Source organism: Giraffa tippelskirchi, chromosome 10, assembly GCF_054371585.1.
Source record: "Giraffa tippelskirchi isolate mGirTip1 chromosome 10, T2T-mGirTip1v1.2.pri, whole genome shotgun sequence".
Taxonomy (NCBI): Eukaryota; Metazoa; Chordata; class Mammalia; order Artiodactyla; family Giraffidae; genus Giraffa; species Giraffa tippelskirchi.
In genome coordinates, this window is record NC_137284.1 from 76,323,404 (window position 1) to 76,349,820 (window position 26,417).

General features: G+C 40.1%; 2 protein-coding genes across 5 annotated transcripts in view; one reads left to right on the forward strand and one right to left on the reverse strand.

Annotated features, from left to right (window-relative positions):
- Positions 1–5,232, forward strand: part of ABCB5 (ATP binding cassette subfamily B member 5) — a 144,023-nt gene extending 138,791 nt beyond the window's left edge. For 2 of the 4 annotated variants that reach the window (XM_081536770.1, XM_081536769.1), the window contains exons 26-27: positions 1,805–1,951; positions 3,395–3,669. In XM_081536770.1, coding sequence (XP_081392896.1) covers positions 1,805–1,951; positions 3,395–3,592 — 345 coding nt within the window. In that variant the 3' untranslated portion in view covers positions 3,593–3,669. Of the gene's footprint in view, positions 1–1,804; positions 1,952–3,394; positions 3,670–3,748; positions 3,846–4,589; positions 4,724–5,047 lie in introns of those variants that run through there. The other 2 variants (XR_014067562.1, XR_014067563.1) reach the window with 2 other exon arrangements.
- A 16,235-nt stretch (positions 5,233–21,467) lies between these two features.
- Positions 21,468–25,490, reverse strand: SP8 (Sp8 transcription factor). Its single transcript, XM_081536783.1, has 2 exons — positions 25,334–25,490; positions 21,468–24,344 (listed from the first exon to the last, which is right to left on the reverse strand). The coding sequence occupies exons 1-2, from the start codon at positions 25,352–25,354 to the stop codon at positions 22,851–22,853; spliced, it is 1,515 nt and encodes a 504-aa protein (XP_081392909.1). The 5' UTR covers positions 25,355–25,490; the 3' UTR covers positions 21,468–22,850.
- Positions 25,491–26,417: the final 927 nt, after the last annotated feature.

Below are 26,417 nucleotides of genomic sequence, written 5' to 3' on the forward strand. Positions count from 1 at the left end.
TTGAACCTGTGTCTCCTGCATTGCAGGCAGATTCTTTATCATCTGAGTCACCAGCGCTTAATGATGGGGAAAAACATCTAAATTGTATTTTCATCCAGTTCATTCTTGAGACTTACATCTTCCTGAAAGCCAAGAAATGCAAAGTGATTTCTAAGCTAGTATTTTATCTTCTTCGGTTGTAATTGAAGAATCCACATACAATTTAAAGTAGACTAGCAGAAAGAGCTACAAGTCCATTATCATTGCCACCAAATCCTCAGTTTTTGGCTTAAGATTGAATCCTCTAATTTAGATGGGAAACTTGCAGTGTGTGGATATGAACCACTGAGTTTTACCTGATTATCTATAGCCCTGTGACTCCAGTTTTAATAAAATGTGTTTTAGGAGGAAAAGGCCCAGTGGGCTAGCAGTCTCAGGTAAAATCACAAAGAAGAAAGAATGAAAGTGAAGTCGCGTCCGACCTCATGGACTCTAGCCCGCCAGGCCTCTCCATCCGTGGAATTTTCCAGGCAAGAGTACTGGAGTGCGTTGCCATTTCCTTCTCCAGGGGATCTTTCCAACCCAGGGATTGAACCTGGATCTCCTGCATTGCAGGGAGACGCTTTACCATCTCAGCCACCAGGGAATCTCCCAAAATCACAAAGGAGATAGCTAAAGTCTGTTTCCTTTGTAGACCATTCACAAAGGACACTTTTACTGGGCTTCAGTAATTCAGACACCCATTGTTTGATATAAAGTAAGCAACTAAGCATTTTAAGTTGAAAAATGGACTTTGAGATTAAGGAGACATATCTGTTATTAAAGTTACTCACAAGCTCCCTCAAAACCCCCTCTGCTGGAGAAACACCTCCTGAAGGCAGCAAGGTGTGGAGGAAAAGGCAGTTGAATGAGGGCTCTCCAGGGTCCTAAGCTAAACAGTACACTCATCACGTGCTGCGTTTCTCTATGATGATGCTACAGGATCCCCCTTTAGAAGGTTGTACAGTTGGACTTACTTTCCCAGTGGAGGTGATCCACCCACACATCCTTGTTTGGGTACCAATGGCATGTATTTCTCAGACAACTGGCAAGAGCTAATAGAGAGAAGTGCGAAACCCTGGAGGAAAGCAGAGTCAACAGAATAATGTAGAAAGCAAGTGGGAGCCTGCTTGCTGATGCATTATGATTGAGATATGTGAGAAATTTCCTTTACCCTTCCATGGAGTGGAATACTGAAAAGGGGGTCATTAGTAAGTAGGAGAGTGTAGAAATTTGTGCTAAATATTCACTATCATGGCCTGAAAAGTTGAATGGACTGTCTTAAGATGCCAGCTTAACTTATTGCTAGGATGATACCTGCATCACCGAGAATGGCATCATGACACCTGGAGAAATGTGCCCATAGAGACTTAGTAACAGCCATAGCTAGGGAACCCAATGATTTCTTTTAAAATGATATTTTAAATCATTTTGGCCTGAAAAGAGAAGATAATTTAACTTAATGGGGAAAGATTTGTGTTTACTGGGGACTTTTTCCCTAACAAATATTTTTTTTAATGCTTTAATTTGAACAATTCCTTTGTAGAAGCAAAATAGCAAAGGTCTACTGTTTGTGATCAGATTAGATATGTAAATGAAATGGTAGTGTTTACTGCTGGTTTAGCATTTATTTGCAACAAAGCCCAAGAATAGATTTCAGCACCTGTTGGGACACAAATTTTAGAGAGTAGCAAAATCTGAAATATTTAGCTGGCTCTCGCCCACAGTTGCCATGTTAATTTAAATAACCAAGACTTACTTTCTTAATTGCATGTTCCTGTAATAGAAATACAACACACAGGTTGGACTAAAAGGAACACAGCTTTCTGGCGGCCAGAAACAAAGACTAGCTATTGCAAGGGCTCTTCTTCGTAAACCAAAAATTTTACTGTTGGATGAGGCCACTTCAGCTCTTGACAACGAGAGTGAAAAGGTAACTTTCTCTTCTTTCATCTCAGGATTAATATGAAATATGAGAGTGGAGTATTTTGGAAGAAATTAAGGTCAGTTGGTGGGGAAAAAAAGGCCTGGAGAGAATTGTAGTCATAGGGTCACCAGTTGTAATTAAGGTTTTGATCTTTATGTAAAGGTCAGAGGCTGGTGGGGGGAGGGGAGAGAGTTGGGGCACAAGGCATCTTGTGTGTTAGAAAGGTTTTCTCATTTGAATTGGTCTCATCATCAAAAGAGCCCCAATTCTTGAAATGCTTCTCCACTCAAGGAAAAAGCCTAAGGAAGATTACTTTCCTGTTTTATTATTATTCTAATGATACCAAACAAAATAATAAGGTAATCTACATATGTAAGAGAGCGATCTACACAGCAATGTTGGAGCCTGCTAGTTTCTCTACCTTCTTTAGAATATTTGCTCAGTTTGAAAAGGAAACAAGGGGGCAAATAGACATGTAACAATAGGCATACAGTTCAAGCTTCTTCTCATGTTTCATTTTACTATATTCTTGTCCCTTAGTAGTTCTTGCATATATAGTATGTTCTTATTTGTTAAATGAAAGCTGGTTAAATGAATAATGATCTTCAATATTTATCAAGTGCTTATTATACACTACTATCTCAATCCCCACAACAGTTTGATTAATTATTTTTTACTATGTTCAATTTACAGATCAGCACACTAAGGGTTAGAAAAAGTTAAGTAACTTCCTTAAATCCCTTGTGGCTCAGCTGGTAAAGAATCCATCTGCAATGCAGGAGACCTGGGTTCAATCCCTGGGTTGGGAAGATCCCCTGGAGAAGGGAAAGGCTACCCACTCCAGTATTGTGGCAAAGAGTCGGACACGACTGAGCAACTTTCACTTTCACTTTAAATTCTAATAGAGTGTATCTGATCTAAGATCCCATGAGATTAATCACTACGCAACTACTATTTGTAGATGATTATCATTCTTGATTTCCAAGGAAACAGTGTGTTATGAAAGAAAAAAGTGGGACTTTTGGAATCAGACATATTTGGGCTGTAATTCTGGATTCATCAGTTACTAGCAGTGTGACCTAGGTCAAGTGACCTGAATTTTTCAAATCTTGGTTTACTTATCAGAAAAATGAAAATACTCCTTACGGAGATACTGAAAGGATTTAAATGAGATAACCGTCATTGGAATATTTTATATATTCAGCAAATAATCGGATTTTACCTTCTACTTCCATTTCTTGTTTGTTCTTGTTGATGTTCTTGTTGATGTTCTTTCTTGTTCTTGTTCTTGTTGTTCTATTGAGTAAGATATTCCACAAAGAAGGGTAGTTTCCTTGAAGATAAGCAAATACACAATGAATGCTATTAGATTTCCTTAATCAATTTGACTTGGGCAAGTTTACTGGCATTTAACCAAAGCTAGCAATCACAGGTCTTTCTCTCTTCCAGGTGGTTCAACACGCCCTTGATAAAGCCAGTAAGGGGAGGACATGCCTAGTGGTGGCTCACAGACTCTCCACGATACAGAACGCAGATTTGATAGTGGTTCTGCACAATGGAAAAATAAAGGAACAAGGAACTCATCAAGAGCTCCTGAGAAATCAAGACATATATTTTAAATTAGTAAACACACAGTCAGTGCAATGATACTGTTGGAGTTAACACATATTTTGATCTTTGTGTAATGCAAAGAAAGACTGCTTAATAATTATTTGGTAAGCTTTGATCTTGTTTATTGCATGTATCAATAGAATCATGCTATTCAAGTAGATATGTTTTATTCACACACCATCTTCTCTTCAGATTCTTAAAAGGAAACAAAAATTCATTTAAGTGAGATAATGAATATATCCTTCAATTTATAAAAAGCACATTTGCTTATAAAGCCATTTGCTTCAAAGTGAGTATTTTCCTATCAATTCCTGCTATAAAATTGGGAATATATTCCTAGAGGGAAAAATTACCCAACTAACTAAAATTAAAAGATTTTAGCAAATAGACAGTATGATGTAGTTGGACCTGTGGCATTGCAGGAAGAATGATTTTAATTTGGAACATCCCGAATTTTCTAGCAAATATTAGAGTAATTTGAGTTAGTCCTTTTCTCCAGACCGTTGGATGTTCTCTCACAGTATCTCTCAATGCTTCTTCCAGCGAATATCCACTATTATCCAAAATTCCATTATAACCTTTTGTCATGAATATCCACTACTACCCAAAATTCCATTGTATCCTTTTGTCAAGAGGATGGGAGAATTATAATGTAATTATAATGTAAAATTTCTGGCAGAATTAGGTAGTTATCTTCCACTTCAGTAAATGAAATGGTTTATATGATCCATTCTGAAGATTCCACTATTTTAAGCTTTGGGTTTGGCAGAGTAAGTCACAAGCTTACTCTATATATGAGCACTTATTTACTTAAAATAAGAGCTACTTTTACTATGGTGAAAAATTTTAAATGCCTTTATTATTATTGAATCAAGTAATTTGTTTAAACTTTGTATGTAATATATGTATGATTTTAAAATTCCATGTAAATAACAGTATTGATAAACTGAGTCATGTTTTACATTTACTTAAATATGTAATTTCATCCAGTGATTTTATGTCTATTCTTAGTTGTATTTCTTTCTATTTACAGTGATGCTTACAACCAGCCTCCCTAAAGTGCACTGTGCCAGTAATCTGAAATCTTGTGGAAAAAATTAAAATCATTTGTGTTTTATGCCACACTTTAGAAAATGCAAAATAAAAATAGGATTGGGAGATTGAGAACCAGATTATTGTTTAAAAGCATTGGCACAAAAGCCTGTGGCCCCTTTGCTATGTGTGGATGTTGAGCTCTTGGTGGTTTCTCTTTCCGGAGTAGGGTGGGAAGGAGGGAGAGAGCAGTTTGTTATTGGATATACTTAATTCCTCAGAGCAGGAACAGTCCAGGCTTCAATTCTGTAATGCCTCCTAGATTAGAAATACCTGCCAAGCCTATATTCTCCTTGGGTTTAGCCATAGCAGTTCCACAGTCATACCTACAGACGTCAGTGAAACACTTTCTAATTAATAGCCCCATCTAATAGTTTATTTGCATTTTTATTTCAAAAGATTTTAAAGGGTACTCCACAGGCAGAATTCTCTTAAAATTACTGCCTTCACTGGAACAAGTAACCAGGCTGAGAACTGGGGTCCTGGATAGTATACAAGGATCTGTGGGGTTATCAGCTGATGAAGGCAGAAAGTAAGTAGAGACCAGCTGCTTTTAGTAAACATCACAATTTAAAATTTTTAAATTGCTGTATTATTTTAAAAATGGTTTTAAAATATAACCCAATCAACTCACTTTTTATCTTATCACTCCTTAAAACAAATGGCAGTATGTTTTTATGTTCAGTGATCTTAGGTCATAGCTAATAACCTGGCTTTTAGCCTATTCAATGTGTCAGTTTCATAGTATATATAGAGTGCTTTGCATATGACTTATTGTGTGAAAATATTTTCTGCTAGTGTCCACCTGTGTGTTCATTGTTTTAATTTGAGCTATTATTCCCAGAGGATTACTGAAGCAGAATCATAAGCTGACTGGAAAATTCACTCATAAGAACTAGTCAAGGGAGGAAACTGGGAAAATTGGAAGTAATAGAAATTTAAAAGCTCATTTAAAAGCCATAATTAGTTTTTAAAAATGCATGGATCATCAAATGTCTACATAGTAACCTCAAGCAACACAGCTTGCCTTTTAGCAAAACTGCACTAATAAAGTCTGTATTACTTTTCCATTGCTGCTGTAACAAATTACCACAAATGTAGTGGATTAAAAAATATATACATTTGTTATCTGGCAATTCTAGAGAACAGAAGTCTAAAATCAGTCTCCATAGGCTCTAAAGACAAATCCATTCCTTGTTCTTTACCCATGTTCCTCAGCATGCATCCCTCGGATCTCTGATTCCCTCATTATACCTCCATCTCTGCCTTTGCCCTTCTTCTCGTACTCTTATAAGGACCGTATGATTACATTGGGCCCATGTAGGTAATACAGGATAATTTTCCCATCTTAAGAAAAAGCATAGTATCTGTGAATATAATGTCTATGGAAATTCAATGAAAAGCATTACCAATGTAATTGAATTTGTTAGGCATGTTTCCTTAATGATTTATACTTAATTATCAAGGTACAGTTCAATCCTATTAAAATGTTTTATTTTTAAAACTACTTGAGGAGCTCCTTAAAGATGTTTGAGATTTTAGAAAAGCGAAAGTTATAGACAATTCAGTGTTAAAAACTATAAATGAATGCAATCACTGCTGCATTATTAAACTGAAGGAAAGAATGGTCTTGTAAACTGATCTGTGTTTCTGTAGATGTAGTAAATGATGGAATGCTATTCTTTATAAGCCAAGTAAAATTTTCTATTGAATGGAGGTATTTTGTTTGACCATCAGCTTTACTACAATCCAGTAATGTAATACACAGCTAAAATATTTTCTCCCTAGCTGAAAGTCAAGAAAAGATTCTATGAAGATAGTTGAAGTTGTTAAATTACCAGAACATTCTGGACAATTGTAAAGCAAAAAAGAAAAGGAGAGAGAGCAAGAGAAAGAATGAACTAGAAAAAGAGGAAAAAAACTATTTGAAAATACTCAAACAATAAAAGAATATAATAGACTCAATGAATCAGCTTAGGACTGAAAGGAAAAATAATATTCCACCATGAAATCCTCAGAAAATCTAAAAAAAAAAAACAAAAACCTACAAATTTAAATTTGCAGTTTCATGGCTCTAGTTAAAGCAGAATTACTTTGCCTATATTAGTTTCATAAGTTCCTTTAGCCCCCACTTTCCTAGAACTAAATCCCCTGGGAAGAGATGGGTTAAGACCAACATACAAGCCAAAATGGAAAGCCTAGCTCTCACAGCATGGTATATACAGGACACCAAAGGAAATCAGGAGCAAGAAGGGGTCATCAGATAAATGCAAGGTCAACAGGTCTCCCAAAGACAGAGAAAGGGAAAAGAACCTCCAAAGTAACAACGTAAAATGAAATGCTCCTGTCATTAGTATCCACAATAATAAGATCAATAATGTAAAATAAGCTAATTTATAAGTTATGGTTTTTATCTACTATACATATTTTTATACAGAACTTATAAAATTAAGTTCACATTCATTAAGCACTCATCCATCAGGCACTATGATTTAGCCTTACAGGCATTAACCTACCGACAGTAAGATTCATTCTTTGATTCAAACTTTACCAAATGAGGCACAGATTAATTAAGGAATCTTCTCAAAGTCAAACACCAAGGAAGTAACAGAATGAGGATTCAATTCAGAAAATCTGACTCTATAACCCATACTCAACTAACACATTACCCTTCTAAGATGGAATTGGACGTCATACTTTTGAATCATTTCCATAGAAAATAGCTTGCTATGTGCCTCCTCCTTACACAGCAAAAACACAAAGGTGCATGGTTCCTCCTTGGTTAACATTCTGACGTGAATCTAGATTTTTTTTTTCTGCCAACCCACACTCTGAAAAAAATTCTCATGCACAACCTAATTATGATTTGGAAGGCTTAGAAATATAGCTGCTATGGCAATAGCACATTTTCCCCACAATTGTTCAGTCTTCTCTACCTTCAGACACCAGTGCTCACAAGTTGAGAGGAAGATTAGACTGTCTCTCTCACTGTTGAATCACCCCTTCTATCTTTATTTTCAGGGTGTTTATCATAACTCTTTTGTTCCATTTACAGCCCACTTGCTGATGCATCATTCTTCTCTTTGGTTAAGATAAAAAAGATGTTGATAGCTGTATCATGCAAAAACTAAGACAGATTTACAAATGTTGTAACTGACAAAAAAAAAAAGATAGTAACATATGCATTGGATAAAGTGTTGGCTAAGGCGGAGTCAATCAGAAGTGGTTTGGGTTTGCTCAACTATACTGAGGCTCCTATTCATATGAATGACTTTCCAAATATTAGACAATAAATACTGCTTCTAAAGTGGGATATTTAATGATGTACTATAAAATTCCATCTATTTCCATATTAACAGAAGGCCTAAGACATTAGCCTAGACAAAATTAAAACATCTGGAGTGACCACTAGTACATCACAGACCCAGCATATACTGAACAAGCAAGAAAAGTACAAACTTTACAAAATTTTAATCATACACTTCTGAAATGTGAAGGACAACACCCCGGTGGTTCTTCTTTATTGGAATCTTCAGAGACACTCCAGTCTGTTGGAAAAAAGTTAACCTTTCTCCACATTCATTTTTATCAAGGTTAGATAACAGAGTCAAAGATAGAAGACACTTTCTTTGATTTACTGAAGTAAAATTCCTCTAAAAATGTGTGCATTTTAGTAGAACATACAAACTAAGGACACAACAGTATACATCTACCTCTAAATCTTGAGTCTATTTATAGGTATCAGAGAGGTATTGAGATGAGTATATTCTTAAGATAAGATCCATAACCTGCATCAAATTCTCAAAGGGGTTTGTTAACAACAACAAAATTGAGAACCATTGTTCTAGACCAGAATTACAAAAAAAAAGACAACACAGAACAAAAACTGTCTCCAAAACCAGCCACTTTAAATAAAGGATTCATAAACAAAAGTTGTAAACTTGAGCATGGATAGAACAATTAATTAAATCCAATAAGTGTTAACTTATTTTCTTTGTTGAAGTTTAGTTTTATAAAGGCATAAGCTCTTAGATCCATTTTTTTTGATATATTCAGAATTTCTTATATATAGTTAAAAAAAGAGAGCAATTACTTTTGCTAAAGTCTATTTAGCAACATCAGTGACTATCAGTTTATTATACACAATAGAATATTTATTTAGTTAATAATCAATTAACTTTATTTGGAGGATGAACTAATATTAACTTGTCCTCTTACAACAATTTTAGATAAAAATAGATTGGACATAATTCTGGGTAAGTACATATACACATGCAGACTAAAGTTTAAGTTATTTTAACACACTTTGAGCATTTTAAAATTATAGTACTAAAATGCCTTCATACTGTTAAATTTTTAAATAGTTGATTTTAGTCATATGGTCAGAATGATGGGGTGATTTCTTTTCAAATGATTATTTTTTTCTTAAAGAAAGGACACAAGAAATACTTTACTCTGTTTACAATAATATAAGTTCTCAAATTATGTCAGTGATTCATAGTAATGCTTAAGGCTTATTTTTAACCCAAAAGACTGAACACAAAGTAGGCATTCAGTATTTGTTGATTTATTTTAAAAAATTTTTGAACAACAGCAAATGTATCATTTAAAATATCACTGAGATACTGTTGTCTCTACTACAAGCTGAGGCTATATTAAGGATATGATGTACGTCCAATCTACTCACCTTCTTCCTTCTCTTCTCCCATTAACTGAAGGGTTTGACTCTTTAATGGATGTATTTAAGCGTGGGCTAATGAATATGTCATGTAGTTAGTTATTACTTCAAGCTTGTTAAGGAATAATTATGTAAAAAACTTTTTAAAAAACTTAGACTTCATTAGTGATTAGTAGACCTCACTTTATGCTTGGACATTATTTCTCCAGTGGTTATAAAATATCAAAATTTTAAAATAGATCTTTCCGTTCTGCTAAAACAGCTGATTCAAATCAAACTCATTATCTATGGTGGCCATGAATTAGTTGAGTGAGTGAGTGAAAGTCACTCAATCCTGTCTGACTCTTTGCAACCCCATGGACTGTAGCCTGTCAGGCTCCTCTGTCCATGGAATTCTCCAGGCAAGAATACTGGAGTGGATAGCCGTTCTCTTCTCCAGGGGATCTTCCCAACCTAGGGATCAAACCTAGGTCTTCTGCATTTCAGGCAGACTCTTTACCCTCTGAGCCACCATGGAATGAAGTAAGCCTCTTGAAAGATCAAATCTGTGGCTTCATGCAGCCAGAGGCCTAAACATCTGGCTAATTCAGTTTAAAAAGTAAACTATTAAAATCATAAGTCATTTTTTGGGAATATCCTATAGACTCATTGTTTTTTGGGTTTTTTTTTTTTACTTTTCAAACAGTTACAGCTAACATGTTCAAGTGAATCTATACTTAGTACCGTGTGACAGTGCAAAACAATGTCCACACTTAGGTGGAAAATACAACTGGTTGTTTCCCAAAATTCTTTTGTAAAATGATAGCATGTATTTATGTTCCACTCTGTCCACTTACTGCAATTAATCTGGTACCAACAAAAGGAAACCAATCTGCAGGTTTCACCTTAAGGGAACTGCATGGTGCAAAGACTGAAAAGGAGTTTCTGCTTCCAGAGCCAACACTTTCTCCACAGTGTCCTTCACTGGCCCAGATCATCTGCTTGATTTTGCAACCAAGTGGACATTCAGAAAAGGGCATATCCATGGAAGGACAATTTACAAAAGAGAATAAAAATAGCAAACACACATGAGGAAGAAAAGTTTAGGAATCTGAAATATATGACTTAAATCAATAATGAGAGTCATTTCCTTCTTATTAAATGGACTAAGAATTCAGTGCACTTAAGGCCAGTTCTTTCAACTGCTGTTTCCTGAAGTATAAACTGCTATATACTTCAGGGACAGTAATGTGGTCATCCTTATCTAGAGCCTTTAAAATGTTCTTATCCAAAGAATTCTCTCCTCTTTTTAGTATCCTAAGGAAATAATCAGAAATTAGAACAAAAAGTCATACATAAGGATGTTCAATCATTTGGGAACAACTAGATGCCCAGTATTAGGGAAGTAGTAAAATTTTGATATATGGGGTCCATAACCACTGGAAATTGTATTTGCAGATAACTTTTAATAGTGAGGAAAATTAATTTTGATATTAATGAGGAAAAAGTATACTCGTATAAAAATCATAAAGAAAAAAATTATAAGACATAATGTATCTCAGAAGTGGGTTTAAGGCATTTGTTTTCTCTGCTTCTTCACAATTTCTTGTATTTTCTAGGATATCTTCAGTGAGGATCTAATAGTCTCCAAAAACAGAAGTTTCAAACTTTTGTTGAAATGGAAAGTCTTTGGATTAGGATGGAGATAATATGTTTTGACAAATTTTCATTTGTATATGAATGCCTCCCTTAAAAGTCATAGAGGTAATTAGGTTTAAAAAAATTAACCCAAATGAATATCTAATTAGTTTTATAAAACAAAGTAAAGTGGAGGGGAAACTAGGGCACTTTGTGAAAACTTGCCTACAATTTAATTTTCAGGGAGTGCTACCATCAAGGCAGCCTCCTAAATGAATTTTCCTACACTTCCCACTTAGCCATTTCTTCCCAACCCTTAGAGTAATATCTTAACTGTCTGATAAAAGCAGCTACGTTTAAAGTCCGGGCTTTTGATAAATTCCCTGCTTATGAATAAAAGACTGCCTGTATTGTTCTGAATGATTTATCTCATTGGTATACATGGCCTGTTAATGTTGTCTTTACTTACTCTTTGAGCTGTGTGAAAGCAACATGGATAAACCTCAGATGCCAGGTTCATTGTCCCCCCTCACCACTTCTTAGCCTGTATTGTATCTAAGCTACATAGAATTTTACTCATTATTTTTAGGGATAATCACAAATAATAATTGTCAAGAGATAGGAAATTGTTAGAAAAATTAATAGTATAAATGAATCACAAGGAAGAAAACTATTATGTTAGGATAATGGATTGCTTCTGGAGAAAATGTCATGGATATTACCTTTATGTCCTACAGCAATACTTCCACAGAAGGAAAAACAAACTCTCCTAGTACGGAGAACTTTAACTTCTAGTTATTTAGTTATAATTTATAGAATACCTGGCAAATGAATTTCATATGCAGTACTGCTGCTACAACTTATACATGACTTCTGGAAATACAGGAATCCACATTTATGCAGTTTAGGTAAGAGCAATTAAGTAGGTGTAAAGTACCTGAAGGGTAGAATTTGCAAGAGCAAAACTTTACTATAGGGTCTTAACTGCACGAATCTAATGACTAGAAATTAGGGTGATTTTTTTAGCTATTTCCTTTTTATAAAATTAATATTAGAAAGAAGAGTGCACACATCAGCATAATATTACTTTCTTGAAAGCTAAGTAAATGTACATTCTTTGTATGGCAAAGTAGTACTCGCATTATTCTAAATGTGTAAGGAAAGCCCAGTTAGTTTGAAGCCGAACAAGCTGAAAAATAAAAAAACAGAAAAGAGGAAAACCAATTTTATATTTTCATCCTACATGTAACAAGTAAATTTTACCTTTATTATGTTGTGTACTTCCTTTTTAAATAGTACAGAATGCTATCTTTAGCATTTTCATGAAAAAGCACAAGTTATTTTGTATTTATATTGCCTTTTATTTTTAGATTTGTCTAAGCTACATATAAATACATGAATTTCATTTAAAAAAAAGGAAAAATAAATAAACAGGACACCCAGTTAAATACGAATTTTAAAAAAACAACAAATCATGCTTAGTATAATTATGTCCCAAATATTACATGGGATATACTTATGCTAATAAAATTATTTGTTGTTTACCTAAAATACCAGTGTAACTGGATTTCCTGTATTTTATCCAGCAACTCTATACAAAGTAAAAATACATTTTAAATAAAGAATACTTCCTTTTTATGAAACTGCTTATAATCTCACTTAAATGAGACAAAGATCCAAGCAAATGTATTGCTTCATGGAAACACATTTATCTGTGTTTAAAAAAAAAGAAAAAAGAAAAATCATTAAGTTTTAAAGCTTTTTATATGCTGACAAACTCAGTTCCTTAGTAAAAGTGATCCGAAAATTTAACTTGGAAAACAGGAAATAAACAGAATCATTATATTATTACAATAATGAGTAAATAAGTCATTTTAAATTGCAGAACAAAAAACAGTTCTAGGCTACAAGTAGAACATTGCTAACAATAATTTTTTTATAATTTTAAGTGAAACTATCAACTGTGAAAATTTAATCTGATGCTTTCATACATGGAATAAAAATGAAAATTGAACTAGATATTTTCATAGATTTTAACTATGAGAGAATTAAAAAAAAACTTTTTATTCTAAGAAACAATATTTTAAAAACACACCCCTGTAGAGTAGCTTTCTACATAACTTGTTTACTAATGTAGTATATAGCCTCTGCATAGGCAAGGTGACTACAAGAAGTTGAACAAAAAGAAGTCAGCATTTTCCTAAACTGCAATCTACCGCTGACAGATATGCAGTGCAACATTTGTTGACTTTAATTCTTTATTTTAAAAAATTATATACCAATATTGATTTCCTGGATGTGAAAAATACACCATCATAATGTAAGATGTATAGAGAACACTACTAGAGTTCACTATACTGTTTTTACAACTTTTCTATGAGTCTAAAATTATTCCAAAATGAAAAGTTTACTTAAAAAAAAATGAAGTAAAAAAATGCCACTGCTTTTGGATTATAAAAATACTAAAAGTCATTCTAAACCTCTTCACAGACATAAATACCATTTATTTACAATAGGAATCACTGTTATATCCCACTTTTGAAACATTTTCTCTGCAAAACAACAGGTAGAATTTTAAGAACAGAACACTTCACAGATTCTTATTTTCTTGGGTATACATATTAAAACATTCAAGTGAACATGTCACTAAGCAAAGTATGTTCACATTTAATAATTACACCATATACTAAATAAATTATATCATATACTTTCTACAAAGTATATGCAACTAAAGAATATATAATGTTCTACTGCCAAAATATTTTCAAGGCTGTTTTACTGCCTTATATTCATTACTATTACAACAGTCAATTGTGATAATAAACTAAAATATGTCACTACTGAGGGCATAGGAAATATGATATATGTATATCATACTCTAACATAACCACTACAGTTTTAAACCAAATAGTTATTTATTGGGAAAAAGAAAATTTTTGCCTAATTTGCCTAATAGTACAAAGGATACTGAACTGTCATCTACAAGAATCTTACTTTCTTAAAGGCTTGAGAGAAACAGAATTTAATGTTAGAAAATGTTAGAAAAATGATTATTTTTCCTTAAACTGAGACTTCATATATATACTCTGTTAAGAGTATATATATGTGTGTGTGTGATATACACACATACATATACATAACTTGATAACATTGATTCACTAAATCAATGTGAATAACTCTTAAATTCACTTCCACCTACTGGTTCCCCCTCCCTTACAAAGATCACTGTTTGTTTAATTGAAAGGGGAGAGTGCTAATGAAAAAAAAAGCCAAAATAAGGGACAGGTATGTAAAAGAGAAACGAAATATTGATTGGTACAGAAGAATGAGCACAAAACTTCCTGAAATGATGGGAAATCTGATGATAGGGTACCTGAATAATTAGGGACATTAAATTGGGTGCAAAATTGGGCAGTACAATCTTTATTTTCAGTTGAAGTAGACAATCACCTGAACTCTGGGGGAGGTGGAGGGCATAACATGGTTCTTTCTTTCTTCTGTTTCAGTGCTTAAATGGAGTGGCTAAAAAACCTAAAACTGGAAGGATCAGTCCCCTTCAAAGATATAAAGATAACCCTAGGTAAATTATTGAGTTTTTTTCTAACAGTCACAAGGAGTATAGAGTGAAATGAACATAATGTAAATCAACTCATTGTTTGAGCACTTTCAAATTAGTTGCCAAGAAAGGAGTGAAAACTTGATAAGCAGGCTCCAGTTTCCATGTGTTAAGAAATCTTAAAACTTGTGGGAGCACAATAAATTTAAAGGGAAGAAAACTAAACAAGGAAAATGCTAAGCAGTGAAACACTGATGTGAACGGGGTATAAAGGATTTTCTTCAAAGGAAAAAAACTAAAGAGTTCCATTGTGCTTTTAAATTACAAATTTGGATTTCTTTGATTTAAGCTAAGTCTGATTTTAAAGCATCTGTCAGAATGTCCTGATTCATTTAAATATTCAAACTGTTGATGCTATTTCTCACCTATCTTGGGGAGAAATTATATATAAATCAAAATCTTAAGGAAGCCCACATTTTCAAATAGGTAAATGACTATTTTGAATGAAGCAACAATGTAGTATGCTTTTTATCCTCCCCCTCTGGCACAGAAAGTGCATTTCTGAACCGCAAACCAGGTATGTTCAGACCACTGATTGCAGCAGTTCCAGGTCTTGAGCCTTCTTCTCAGGAAGCAAGCAAAAAACGCACAAATTCACTAAAATAAGTAAGAAGAGATAGCAGGCAAATCCCAGGTGGCTTATCTGCCTTTTTCTAGGAAAAATGTGGCCTCAGCTTTCATGAATGTGTATTTTGTCTCGATAGGAATGCATATTTAATCATCAAAGCAAAAATTTTTACACTCAAACATAAGATCCTTTAGTAGAGATTTTTAAAGTATTTTTAAGTCACAAATAAAACTTAAATTTAAAAAGTGATGCCAAATTGTTTTGCAGGCGCGACAAAGGTGAGAGCAGGGAAAGATTAGATCATCCAGACGGGGATTTTGAAAGACACTTGTAGTTTACTTGTGAAGCTTCATTTAGCATTGAGGTACAGGGGAAATGCTGTTCTGGTGACAGCACAGTGGGAATTCCCACTCCAACAATCCATGAAATGTTACTGCATAATTATTCACCTTCTGAGGCCCATTAGAACTTATCAGCAGAGAAAGAAATTTAATTTAAACTCACCCCTCGGTGGTAAAGAATGACCGAGACACGAGATCAAAGCCGGAAGCTCCGTCCTCCAGTGGTTTGCAACACCTAGGCACAATAGGGTGAGAGAACGCGACATTCCAGCACTTTCCGGCTTTCCGGACCCTGGAGAGAGGGGTGGAGGTGGGGGTCTCCACACCGGCTGGTTTGAGGGAAGGACTCCGGAGGTGGATGTGTCAAATACACCCTTGAATTCCAGGAGGCCAGACTGCTTCTACCCCGAGGCTTCAGGGGCTTTTCGAGAGAGGCCCAAACTGCAGACCAGTTAAGCCATTCCCCTCCCTTCCCTGCTACTAGGATTGCGGGTCAGCGGTGCCCGTAGATTTAACCACAAGCTGGACATGGTTGGAGCCATATCACACGCAGGTGTGCAGCTCTGCGAACTCTTGAGTATTAAAGAAGACGCTTAGATTGCAGCTCATCACAGGGCACGTTAAACGCCTATGGATGATGCATGCATAACCAAAAATAAACTCCAAATTTAATCCCTGGCATATCTAGAGAGTTCAAAGTGGAACTCAGATCCAAACCTACTGAGAGGGGCCTCTGTTCCTCAGTCCGCCCCAGGGAGCAGCAGGTACATTCTCAAAGTAAAGATGATCTTTAAAGGAAGTATGGTACTTTTTCTGAAGGACTGACCCTTTCCTTCCTTCATATGTCACCAAAATACGGGGCCCAGAGAATATTGCTGACACTCCTCAAATATTCAGCTGCCAGAAGCGTGGAGGGGTAAGAAGGGAGAGGAAGAAGCCCAAAAGAGGTTGTTGGGTTTTAGGTACAACGCGGCAAACAAGTTGAGTCAGCTCAACAGGTACAGTAATTATATATCTATATATACCTGTTGATAAGATTCTCCTCTAGGTCGTCATTTAAATGGCTAACCTGTTCTTTTGATTCCTGAAATCAAAAATCACAGTCAATCGGTCCTGATTTTGCTTCCCTTATGCCAATACTGTGAGAAAAGGTGCACAAGTTCCTTCATTTGAGTCCGGCAAACCCTTAATAAAATGACAAGAATAAAACTTATTGCCGACGGAAGACCGCTGCAGTTTGTTGAACTGCTACAGGGCCAGAAACGGGTAAGAGACAAGTGAGAGTGAACAGAGTACTTTAGCCAGGAAAAGAGCACAGTCGATGCTATTCCGAGAGAAATCCAACAGGTTCGGGAAGAAAGACCTTGGCCCGCCACGCCGCGGCAGGCCCGGGTAGCACCGGCAGGACGCGGCACTTGGCCTGCCATCCCAGGATAGGGTGGGATAGAAGCCCGAGAGTCCCTGCGCTCGGATGGCCAAGGGCAGTGGGCGGATGCTGGTGATTTGGCGAGCAAAAGGAGGGAATCCGCCCATCCCCGGCCGTCCGGCTTGTCTTTTGAGCCGGGAGGTGAGCGCGGAAGAAGTTCACCCGGCGATTCCCGCGGTGGCTTCGCGCGGGGCCTGAGAGGCTCTGGGAAGCGCCGGCTGGTTGGGGCGGTGTCTGCCGCGGCTGGCGCGCTGCAGAACGCGCACGGGGCACAGGGTGGCGCTCGCTGTCCGTGCAGCGGGAGGAGGAGGCCGCGGTGCCTTTGTGTGCGCGGGCGCCGCGCGCGGCGGCTCGGCTGGCAGCACAAGGGGAAATGCGGGCGGGTACGGTGGTCCGAGATAGACCCGACTGCCGCCCTACCCTTCGCTGCAGCTCTTGGATGGACAAGGCGGCTCGTCCGCTCCAACGCTTCCGGGGAGTCTCGGAGAGTCTTTTTGAGAGCAGCTGGCAAGTCGAGAAGGGAAAGGAAAGAGGAAGTAGCGTTTAGAGAGGCTGGAAAACTCTCTTGGGCTCAACACATCGCCTTGAATTCACTGAAACAGAATAAGGGCAACTTTGAGCAGCCCAAACTCAGCCTCGAGCCCCGCAAGAGAAGCAGCGGCCGTCTCCACCTTCCCTCCCGCGCGGCAAGAAATAGCTTGTCTGAGAAGTAAAATTAGGGAGTGGACTTAGAAGAAATTCCCCAAATGGACAGGAAAGAACAACAGCGAAAAGCACCAGTTTTGAGCAGGCGCTTCATTCCGGTTTTCAGTCATCCTCCAGCTCCCCTCGCTGTCTCCGGAGCTCTAGAAGCCCCGACTGTCGTTAGGAATCGAAGCAAAATGTATAAGGCTGCATCCTCACCGCCAGGAGACTCCGCAGGAAATTAAATTAAATTAACACGCGCCCAGGGACCAAAGAAAATAGATACCACCCCCAAACCCCCTCCCCCCACTAAGCAAATCAACACTTCAGCGTATAGGGAATGCGGCGAACCTAAAGAGACGCGCATCCCCTTAAACCTTAGCGGCTGGAGCTAGGAATTATCGGCTTTCCTTTAATCCGGAAGCAAGGAATAAATAGGGCGAAAGCAAATTCTGAATCTTAATTTTTAAACAACAGCAACAATTGTATATCGAGCAAAGTCTTCAAAAGATACCACCCAGAACGACAGTCCTAACTTAAAAATGAGTACACTTCACTCCCGTTGATCCTTAACTTAACACGATTTTCTTTCAAGACAGTGATAGAATTAATCTGCTTGGCTACTTTTTAAAGAAAAGGCAGGGGGTGGGGGGCGATGGGAAACAACTATAGAAATCATATTTTTAAAAGAGAGAGGGGCTTGATCATACCTGAGTTTTTCTTAAGGGTGTAGGGAGAAATAATAATGCCTGTATGGGCAGAAGCACTAAAAGTCAGCAGTAAATTTAAAACCCCAGTTCATTCAAAATATCTATGTCAAATTAACCCCTCTTTGAGGCTATTTGAAAAATTGAGCAAAATGTAGAATTTCTCTACCAGTTTAGGCAATCAGAGAATAATCAAATCTACACTCCCCCCTCAAAGTTCCTGCCTTAATTTACCAGCCTAAAAGATCAACTGACCTTTGAGCTAATCCTCTAAAATAAACTATTTATTTAAAAAAAATTCCTCCACAGGCCCTCTGTAACATTCCATTTGATAATCTCACCAAAAGATCCGTGGGGAGATGAAAATGTACATGGCAGGATTGTCGATTTGTCCTCTCAGGAGCCCAGTCTCATCATATGCTTGTCTTTAATTTTTAATTTCAGCATTCTGTCCCCAAGGGGAACCCCACTGAGAAGTTATACCAAGATTGGGGTAAGATGAGAGTGGAAGGAGGACAAACCCATCCAGGAACTTTTTCTAGTATCAGTTGATAAAGAAGAGTAATTCATCACATTTGCTTAAATTGTTTTAGCTTAAACAAATTTTTTGCTGATAGTCCATCTCAACAAATCGTAGTCATGTTCCTAAGCAAAAGACATCATCCAAAAAGAAATTGAACCAGAACTGGAGAAAGCAGGATAAGGAAGAAACACTCAAGTTTGGGGATGAAATGAGGCAGGTTAACAGAAAAGCTGGACTCAGCCGCAGCCCTATTCCAGTCTCCTGAGGCTGGACTGATACATGCCGGCCTGACCTGTGGGTCAACAACTAGTTTAACTCTACCTTGTCTGCACGACTGGAAGCTTGTCCCTTGGTTTAAAGTGAGACCAAGCTTTTGGCTTCATTTGAGTGAGCCTGCAGGCACTGTTATGGGGTGCGTTAGCATAGATAAGACGGGGAGAAACCACAATTTTGAACTTCATCCTCTATCCTCCAAACAGATGTGCACTCCCAAAAGGAAACCCTGCCCACGCTGCAGAAATGAATTTGTTGGCTATAGCCAACAATACAAAATAAACCAAAGCTAAAATGGGGAGAAGCCAAAGGAATAAAGTGAAAATTTGAACATCCATACTAGAGAAAAATCTGTCCCCGTTTACCCACCCCAGAATCTTCTTCCAGACAATATCTATCCTTATCATCAACCACTTTGTAAATCAAATGTGATCCTGGGTAAAATGCAACTGATATAATGAACCGTACCAAGCAGCTTTTTTCTTACCTGCCACTACATTTAACTCCTTCAGAACCGTTTTCTCTGAATCCCTCAGCACTGCAACTTTCAATAAAAAAGAAACAACACTTAAATTGTGTTCTGTGTGTTATTCCTAGGAAGAAAGTGACAGAAAGAGACTATTTTACTTTTTAAAACCATTATGTAGAGCTGTAGTATACCAAAGAATTAGAGCTTACTTGCTTGCCTAAAGTCATAGGAGTTGAACTTCTCAAACGTCAGCACAGGCAACAGGATTAAGGCACGCTGTTACTTGGGCACAAACTACGTTATTCTAAAATACTTTATCCCTGTCTTTTTCTTCTGAATTTACAGTATTTATAACACTCCATATTTTCACTTGTTTCTATGGATAATAATGACTTTATATAAATTTCATTGAAAAATTGTCAGTTCAAGATGCACACCAAGACTGAATTTAGGGTGGGGAAATGCAAACGGAAAGAAAGAAGCTAAACTTAAAAGAATCTGAACACACTAACTTTTTATTCAGTTTGTTTCAAAATAATATTAATCTAATAGTGAAATACTTTGATATAACAGCAATCAACATTTAAAGTATTTTATGTTTCAAAGTATGGCTCAAGGAACACCCATTGCTTAAATGCACTTAGACATAACAAGACAGTATTTTTTTATTGGCATCATTGACACCTACGAACAATAGCCTAGTAGATAGATTAAGGTTTAACCTTCCTTTTCTTTGGTGGCTGTTTAGAGACTTTAAAAGAACAGATAACTCATTTCAACAGGAATCTACTACTGATATTTACCTCTACATAATCTTTAGCTAAGACATGGAATGCCAAAAACAAGCTTTTGTTAGCTTGACCTCCTCCACCCCCTAACAACAAAAAGTTATTCCCAAACCCATGTTTTTATTTTAGATGTACTGATCTTCTAGTGTAAGGCTTGGCCTTTTAAATACCAAATGAAACCAATGGCCAACAACCTGACTCCTTCTGGAGAATGAGAAGAAAGCAGAACAGAGAAATTTCTTTCAATTGTTTGGTGACTTTGTACAAATTTTAAGAGCTCAGTAAATCCTGATGCTTGGAGCTAAAATCTACTGGTAAATAATTACATTTCTTAAGACACTACAGTCTTTATCTTGGTAAATAGAGAAAACACAGCTTCCCCAAATATATCATTCCATCTAAGTAATAGCTTAAAAACCATTATTTAAATATTACCTCAAAACAGGGTTATATTTTGTTTAAATTAGACATTTAACTGAAGATAAAATGCAAATGTCCATAGTTTAAAAAGGAAAAAAAATACAAATTAACTGACCTAGTCTTTATCTGAGTTTATTAATACCATTTAAAATATTACAAATAAATCAATTACATTTCATGCATTTAAAATGCAAGTCTAAAATGTTCCAGAGAAAGGCTTTTCATTTCAATGTGAAATATCCAAATTATTTCAACATTACACTGAGCAATTAGTTTGCAGAATCTGCAAACATTTAAATGTAGTGTCAGGAGTGTTTATTATTAACAGTTAACAATATTACCTTCAGGAAATACACAAAGGCCAAAGTTAGTTGAGATTCACTTGGAGATTTTATTTAACACATGGGTTTTTGGCAGACCCAGTTATTATGAAATATAAGAGAACTCTCACTTTAACTATGCCTGAACTGCCAGCAAATGCAAGTAAGTACATGCTTCATTAAATTAAGTGTCATCCCACATTTATCAAATATTGTCTTAGTTACAGTTTGATACCTATCTAAATTCATATTCAAGCAAAACTAGGCCCCGAAAGTGCGTTTGTGGCTCTGCACCTCCAGAAGTGAGTTCAAAAAATCTGCAGCTCATCAGAACTGCAAGAATAACTCTTAATATTTTCTTGTGACCAAAAAAAAAAAATCAAGTTTACTTCAATATATTTTCAAATATTTACTGGAAGTAATGTACAAGAAAAATACTATACAAAATCGTCTCCTGGACAACTGCACCTCGCACCCATACACTGGTGGAATTATAGTTAATTGATACCTAATCTAGAACGATTCTCCAGTTGTACAAGCCATTAGGTTCAGATATATCTTACAATTTTTTTCTGTTTTTCCCTTTTGGCATTTAAACTACAGCCTCGTCCGAAATAAACAATAGCTTCTTTACTTGTTTATAAGTTTAAATCATACACAAAAAAGTTAAACCCTAAGAATCTTCAACGAATTGCAAGAATTTACAGAAATGAGTACTATACAAATTGACTGCTGGACTAGCAACAAAAAAGGAGATTACGCTCGGGAGTGGTGAAAACGAGGTAGAAAAGGACAAACACGGAGATAGTTAATCTGGTCTCACCGGAAAGGGGTATTTTTGCATAAGAAAAAGACACCTACCCTCACCCCCACCCCCAACCCCGTAAGTTAAGTTAATGCGATCAAAATAACTTTGGGATCAATATCAGCACAATTTTGAGAGAAAGACTTGCTTACTGATAGAGGAAAAACTACCTAGAAGGGAAACCAAATAGAAGGATGCTGTTGTGTTTTCTTTAGATTTTTCGTTTAAAAAAGTTATAAAGATTAAAGAAGGCTGTTGCATCGATACACCAAGACTGCCCTTAGCTGAAACTTGCATCGGTTCCACCCCAGGGAACAAAGGAAAAGAGTCAGGGCTGGCGTTGGAGAGCTGAACTAGGCAAACTCCGGGTCTCCGTGCCCCCAGATGGGCACCCGACGGCTCTGCGAAGGGCAGGCCGCGGCACCCGGCTGCAAGGCATGGCGCTCCGCAACTCAGACGCACGAAAACGCGGTTCTGGGACTGGTACCTAGCCAGTCGGCCGCTGGCCTGCCCCGGAGGCCCTGGGTGGCGCTCAACCGTGCTCAGCCTAGTTGTTAACTGCGCGTGTGGAGGCCCGGGGTCCCAGGCACTGGATCGGTCCAGCCTTACCTCCAGCGGCCACTTTCCTCTAAAAGATGTGCCCGTCCCAATTGGGGATGGTGAAGGGAGAACAGGGAGAGGACCAGAATTAAAGGCCTGGCGAGGCTCCGGCTGGGGTTGTTCTGGGCCCCAACGATGTTATCCAGTAGACAGAGACAGCTAGGGCCCAGAAGAGCAACGCGTGTTACTTACATGTCCACATTGCCTTTACAAAGTTGTCACACAGAGAGTTAAAAGAGAGAAGGGTAGAGACAGAAAGAGATAGTGGGCAGGGTGGAGAGAGACTGGAGCCAAAGCCAGGACCCACGAAGCCCAAACGGACCAAGGTGGGAGGAGGAAGGGGAGAGGGGCAGGGGCGGGGCGCACGTCACTCCAGGCCGTTCCGGTGCCCGGGCTCGGGGGGCGGCAGCAGCTCCGGGGAGTGGCAAGGCGGGCTGCCTGCTGCGCTGTGCTCGCTGTCGGTGTCGCTGCCCTTCTTGCCGCCGCTTCCTGACCCCGCCGAGCCGCCGCCGCCGCCGCTGTGTGTCTTCACGTGCTTGCTGAGGTGGTCGCTGCGCATGAAGCGCTTGTTGCACACCGGGCAGGCGAAGCGCTTCTCGCCAGTGTGGGTCCTAAGGTGCCGCTGAAGCTCATCAGAGCGCGTGAAGCGCTTGCCGCAGAAGAGCCAGTTGCACACGAAGGGCCGCTCGCCCGTGTGCCAGCGCAGGTGCGCTTTGAGGTGCGACGTCTTGCCGTACACCTTGCCGCAACCCGGAATGTGGCAGCTGTGCAGGCCCTTGCGCCGCAGGCTCGCCCCGGCCGGCCCCAGCCGCTCCGCCTCTTGGCAGTTGGGGCAGTCGCAGGTGGCGCGGCCGGAGTAGCGGCGAGCTGAAGAGCGCGGGGAGCCCCCCAGAGGCGCCGACGGCCCCGCGCTCAGCATGGAGCCCCCAGCGCCGGCCAGCGGCGACGGGGCCGAGTCCGGGTAGGAGCCGGGCAGCACCGGCTTGAAGCCGTCCATGAGGTGTTGCCCCGCTGGGCTGAGCAGGTGCGAAGAGGCGCCGCTGCTGAAGGCTGAGTGGCTCAGGCCTGAGTAATCCGAGTTGTAGCCTCCAAGCGGCGAGTGCAGCGAGGTTTGGAGCCCCCCGGCGGCGGGGTGCAGGGAGCCGGGCAGCGCCGCCGCGCCATTCGGGTTCTGCACGTCGATCCAGCCCGCGCCCACGTCCCACCAGCTGGAGGCGCCGGCCGAGCCCACTTCGCCGGCGGCGCCCAGGCCGGGATGCGAGGGCTTGAACCACGATTCGTAAGGGTGCGCCATGCCCACGCGGGGGTAGATGCCCTGCAGCCCGTCCACAGAGGTGTGCACCTTGGAGATGAACACGGGCTGGTGGGAGCCGTCCTGCGAGTGCGCCGTGGAGCCGCCGCCGCCACCCCCGCCGCCGCTGCCCCCCGACACACCAGGGGCCTGGAACACTGAGTAGTCGTTTGCAAAGGGAGAGCTCGAGGCGGCGGCGGCCGCGGCGGCGGCGGCGGCGGCGGCGCTGCTGGAGGTTAGGGAGAAGGCGCTAGAGCCGGGTGAGCCGCCACAGCTGAAAGAGTCGGACACCAGAGCCGCAGCAGCCGCCGCCGCCGCCGCGGCAGCCGCCGCGGCCGAGGACGAGCCGCCGTTTCTGGAGGGCCCCGACACGCCGAAGCTTGAGAGACTGGAGCCCACTACGTTGCAGCTGCCTGAGGACGAGGACGAGGACCGTTTCCAAGGGTGGAAGCCTTTGCCGAAGGAAGATGAGCTGTCCGAGAGGGAGGAGGGAGACGGGCTGGGGCTGCCGATCTTATTACAGGTAGCAGCAAGCATGGCCAAAGGAGTCGATCCCAACCTCGGTTCTTCCTGAGAGGAGAGAAAGGGTGGGGGAGGGGAGGTGGGCAAAGGTCCGGTGGGGGAGGGAGGAAGGAAATGTGCATCAGTCCTCCGGTAGCCTCCAAAACGCCCCAGTGCACCCCATTTCTCGCTGCGGCGCGGCGCCACCAACTCACCTGGCTCCCCCAACAGCCCCAGCGCCCGGCTGCTTCCTACTCTACGGGAGGGGACAAGTTTGGCTGCCGGCGTCTGATTCGGGAGTAAAGCGCCATGCTAAAGAAGAGTTTGACAAGTATTCTCACCTAAAACAACACTCTTATGCACACAAGGCCCCAGGCACTTCGAAACAAACAAGCAAGCAAAAAGTCCAGATTGGGGAGGAAGGAAGATTCCTTTGCGGAGAAGCCTGGGAAAAACCACTGGATCGCTTTTAAGAGCTACTCCTGAAACCCACAGTAGTGCTTTGAAAATCCTGTTGCAGTCCCCAGAAACCCATCCTGGATAGTTTCTCCCAGGCCAAAAGACGTCAAACTATAGGGCTCGATCGCGCTTCCTGATTTTCTTAAAAAAAAAAAAAAAAGTCTACAATACTAAAAAATAAAATAAGGGAGCGAGAGAGACGGGTTCAACGTACCTGCAAGACAAGGCGAGCTGAGGAATTTTTTAAGGGTAAGAGGGAAAATCTGCAGTTTGCCCAGGAGGAAAAACTTGCTCTCTTTACCCCCGAAATCGTCTCACGTAAAATAGGCAGGACGCACGTCTCCCGGGCGGGGAGCGGCCGGGCGCTGCGAGGTGGCTTGTCTAAATGCCCTCCGAACCTTTTCCTGCGCTGAAAAAAGTGACTCTGCCCCCCCTCCCCCTCTTTCTTTTCTCTAAACTCACTTGTATTTAAAGGGGGGAGGAAAAGAGCTCTCAATAGAGACTGATAGCCCGTGGCCTGGCCGGGGCGACTTTAACCCCCTCCGATCGGCAATAAAAGAAAACTAATTAAACCAGCAAGAGAAAATCCTGAGACTCACCCCTAGAAGTGAAGTTGCCATCACACAAAAGTGCCCTCCTCCTCTCAGAGGATCTTTTTTATATTGATAAATCAGAGGCAGTGTTTTTTTTAGAGGTGTGCAATACAATGATCAGTTCCGCCCATTCCACCACAATTGTAGCTCCCTCTCCGGCTTTGAAGTGCCGCGGAGGCGCGGCCAGCCAATCTGCGGCCTCGCCGGGCCGCGCCGCGCGCGCGCCGTGAGGTCATCGGCGCCGCCGCCGGCCGCCGTGGGGGGGTTGCGGGGAGCTGTAGCGGGAGGGGCGCGCGTGACTGCGTGTGTGTTACAAAGCGGTTGTGTGTGTGTGTGTGTGTGTGTGTAACTGTGTGCTAGTGCAACCAAGCTGAGGAGAACACAGTGCAGCCTGGGGGTGGGGGGATGCGGAGAGGTTGGAGACTAGAGTCTGGCAGTGTAACAGTGACGGGGGGAGGGGAGGGACAGTGCAGAGAGGGAGAGGGGGTTGTGAGTGACAATTTAACTGTATGTGTGACAAAGGGGAACAGACCAGTAAGTTGTTGAGGGGAAGGGTGAGTGTAGTGTAACTAAGTGATAAACCTGGGAGGAAAGAGGGACAGTGCAGTAGAGTGTGTGTTGGGCGGGAGGGGGGGGAGTGTGATAGGTGGTGTCTGAGTGTGTTTGGTTTGGAGAAGAGGAAGAGTGAATATGTGGGTTTGTGTGTGTGTGTGAAAAAGGAGGGAGAGTGGATGAGTGTGTATTCGCTTCACATGGGAGAGGCAAGGGCAGTGTGTCACAAACGTGGGGAGGGGATCGTGTGTGCTTGTGTGTGTCTCTGCAACGAAACTGTGGTGGAGAATAGAACTGGTGCAGTAAAGTGTACATACGTAAAAGAGAGACAAGGCGATTTTAAGAGTGAAACTGGCTGCGAAGTTGAGTGAGGTTGAATCAATATTCACAAATGCTATCACTGTCGCCAACTTCCTCAGGTTTTCTTGTAGCTCAAATCTTGATTGTTTTTTTCCCCCTTAATTTTTCGGATACTGTCACTACATTTTAAAACAAAAGCACATCAATACCACCCTCTCCTTTCCTGGGTTTACAGCGG

Bases quoted from the DNA above. Each gene is read 5' to 3' on its own strand.
- SP8 (XM_081536783.1), bottom strand. From the start codon at position 25,354: ATGGCAACTTCACTTCTAGGG. The intron at 24,345-25,333 runs GTGAGTCTCAGG...CTCTCCTCTCAG, and splicing joins TGGCAACTTCACTTCTAGGG to GAAGAACCGAGGTTGGGATC.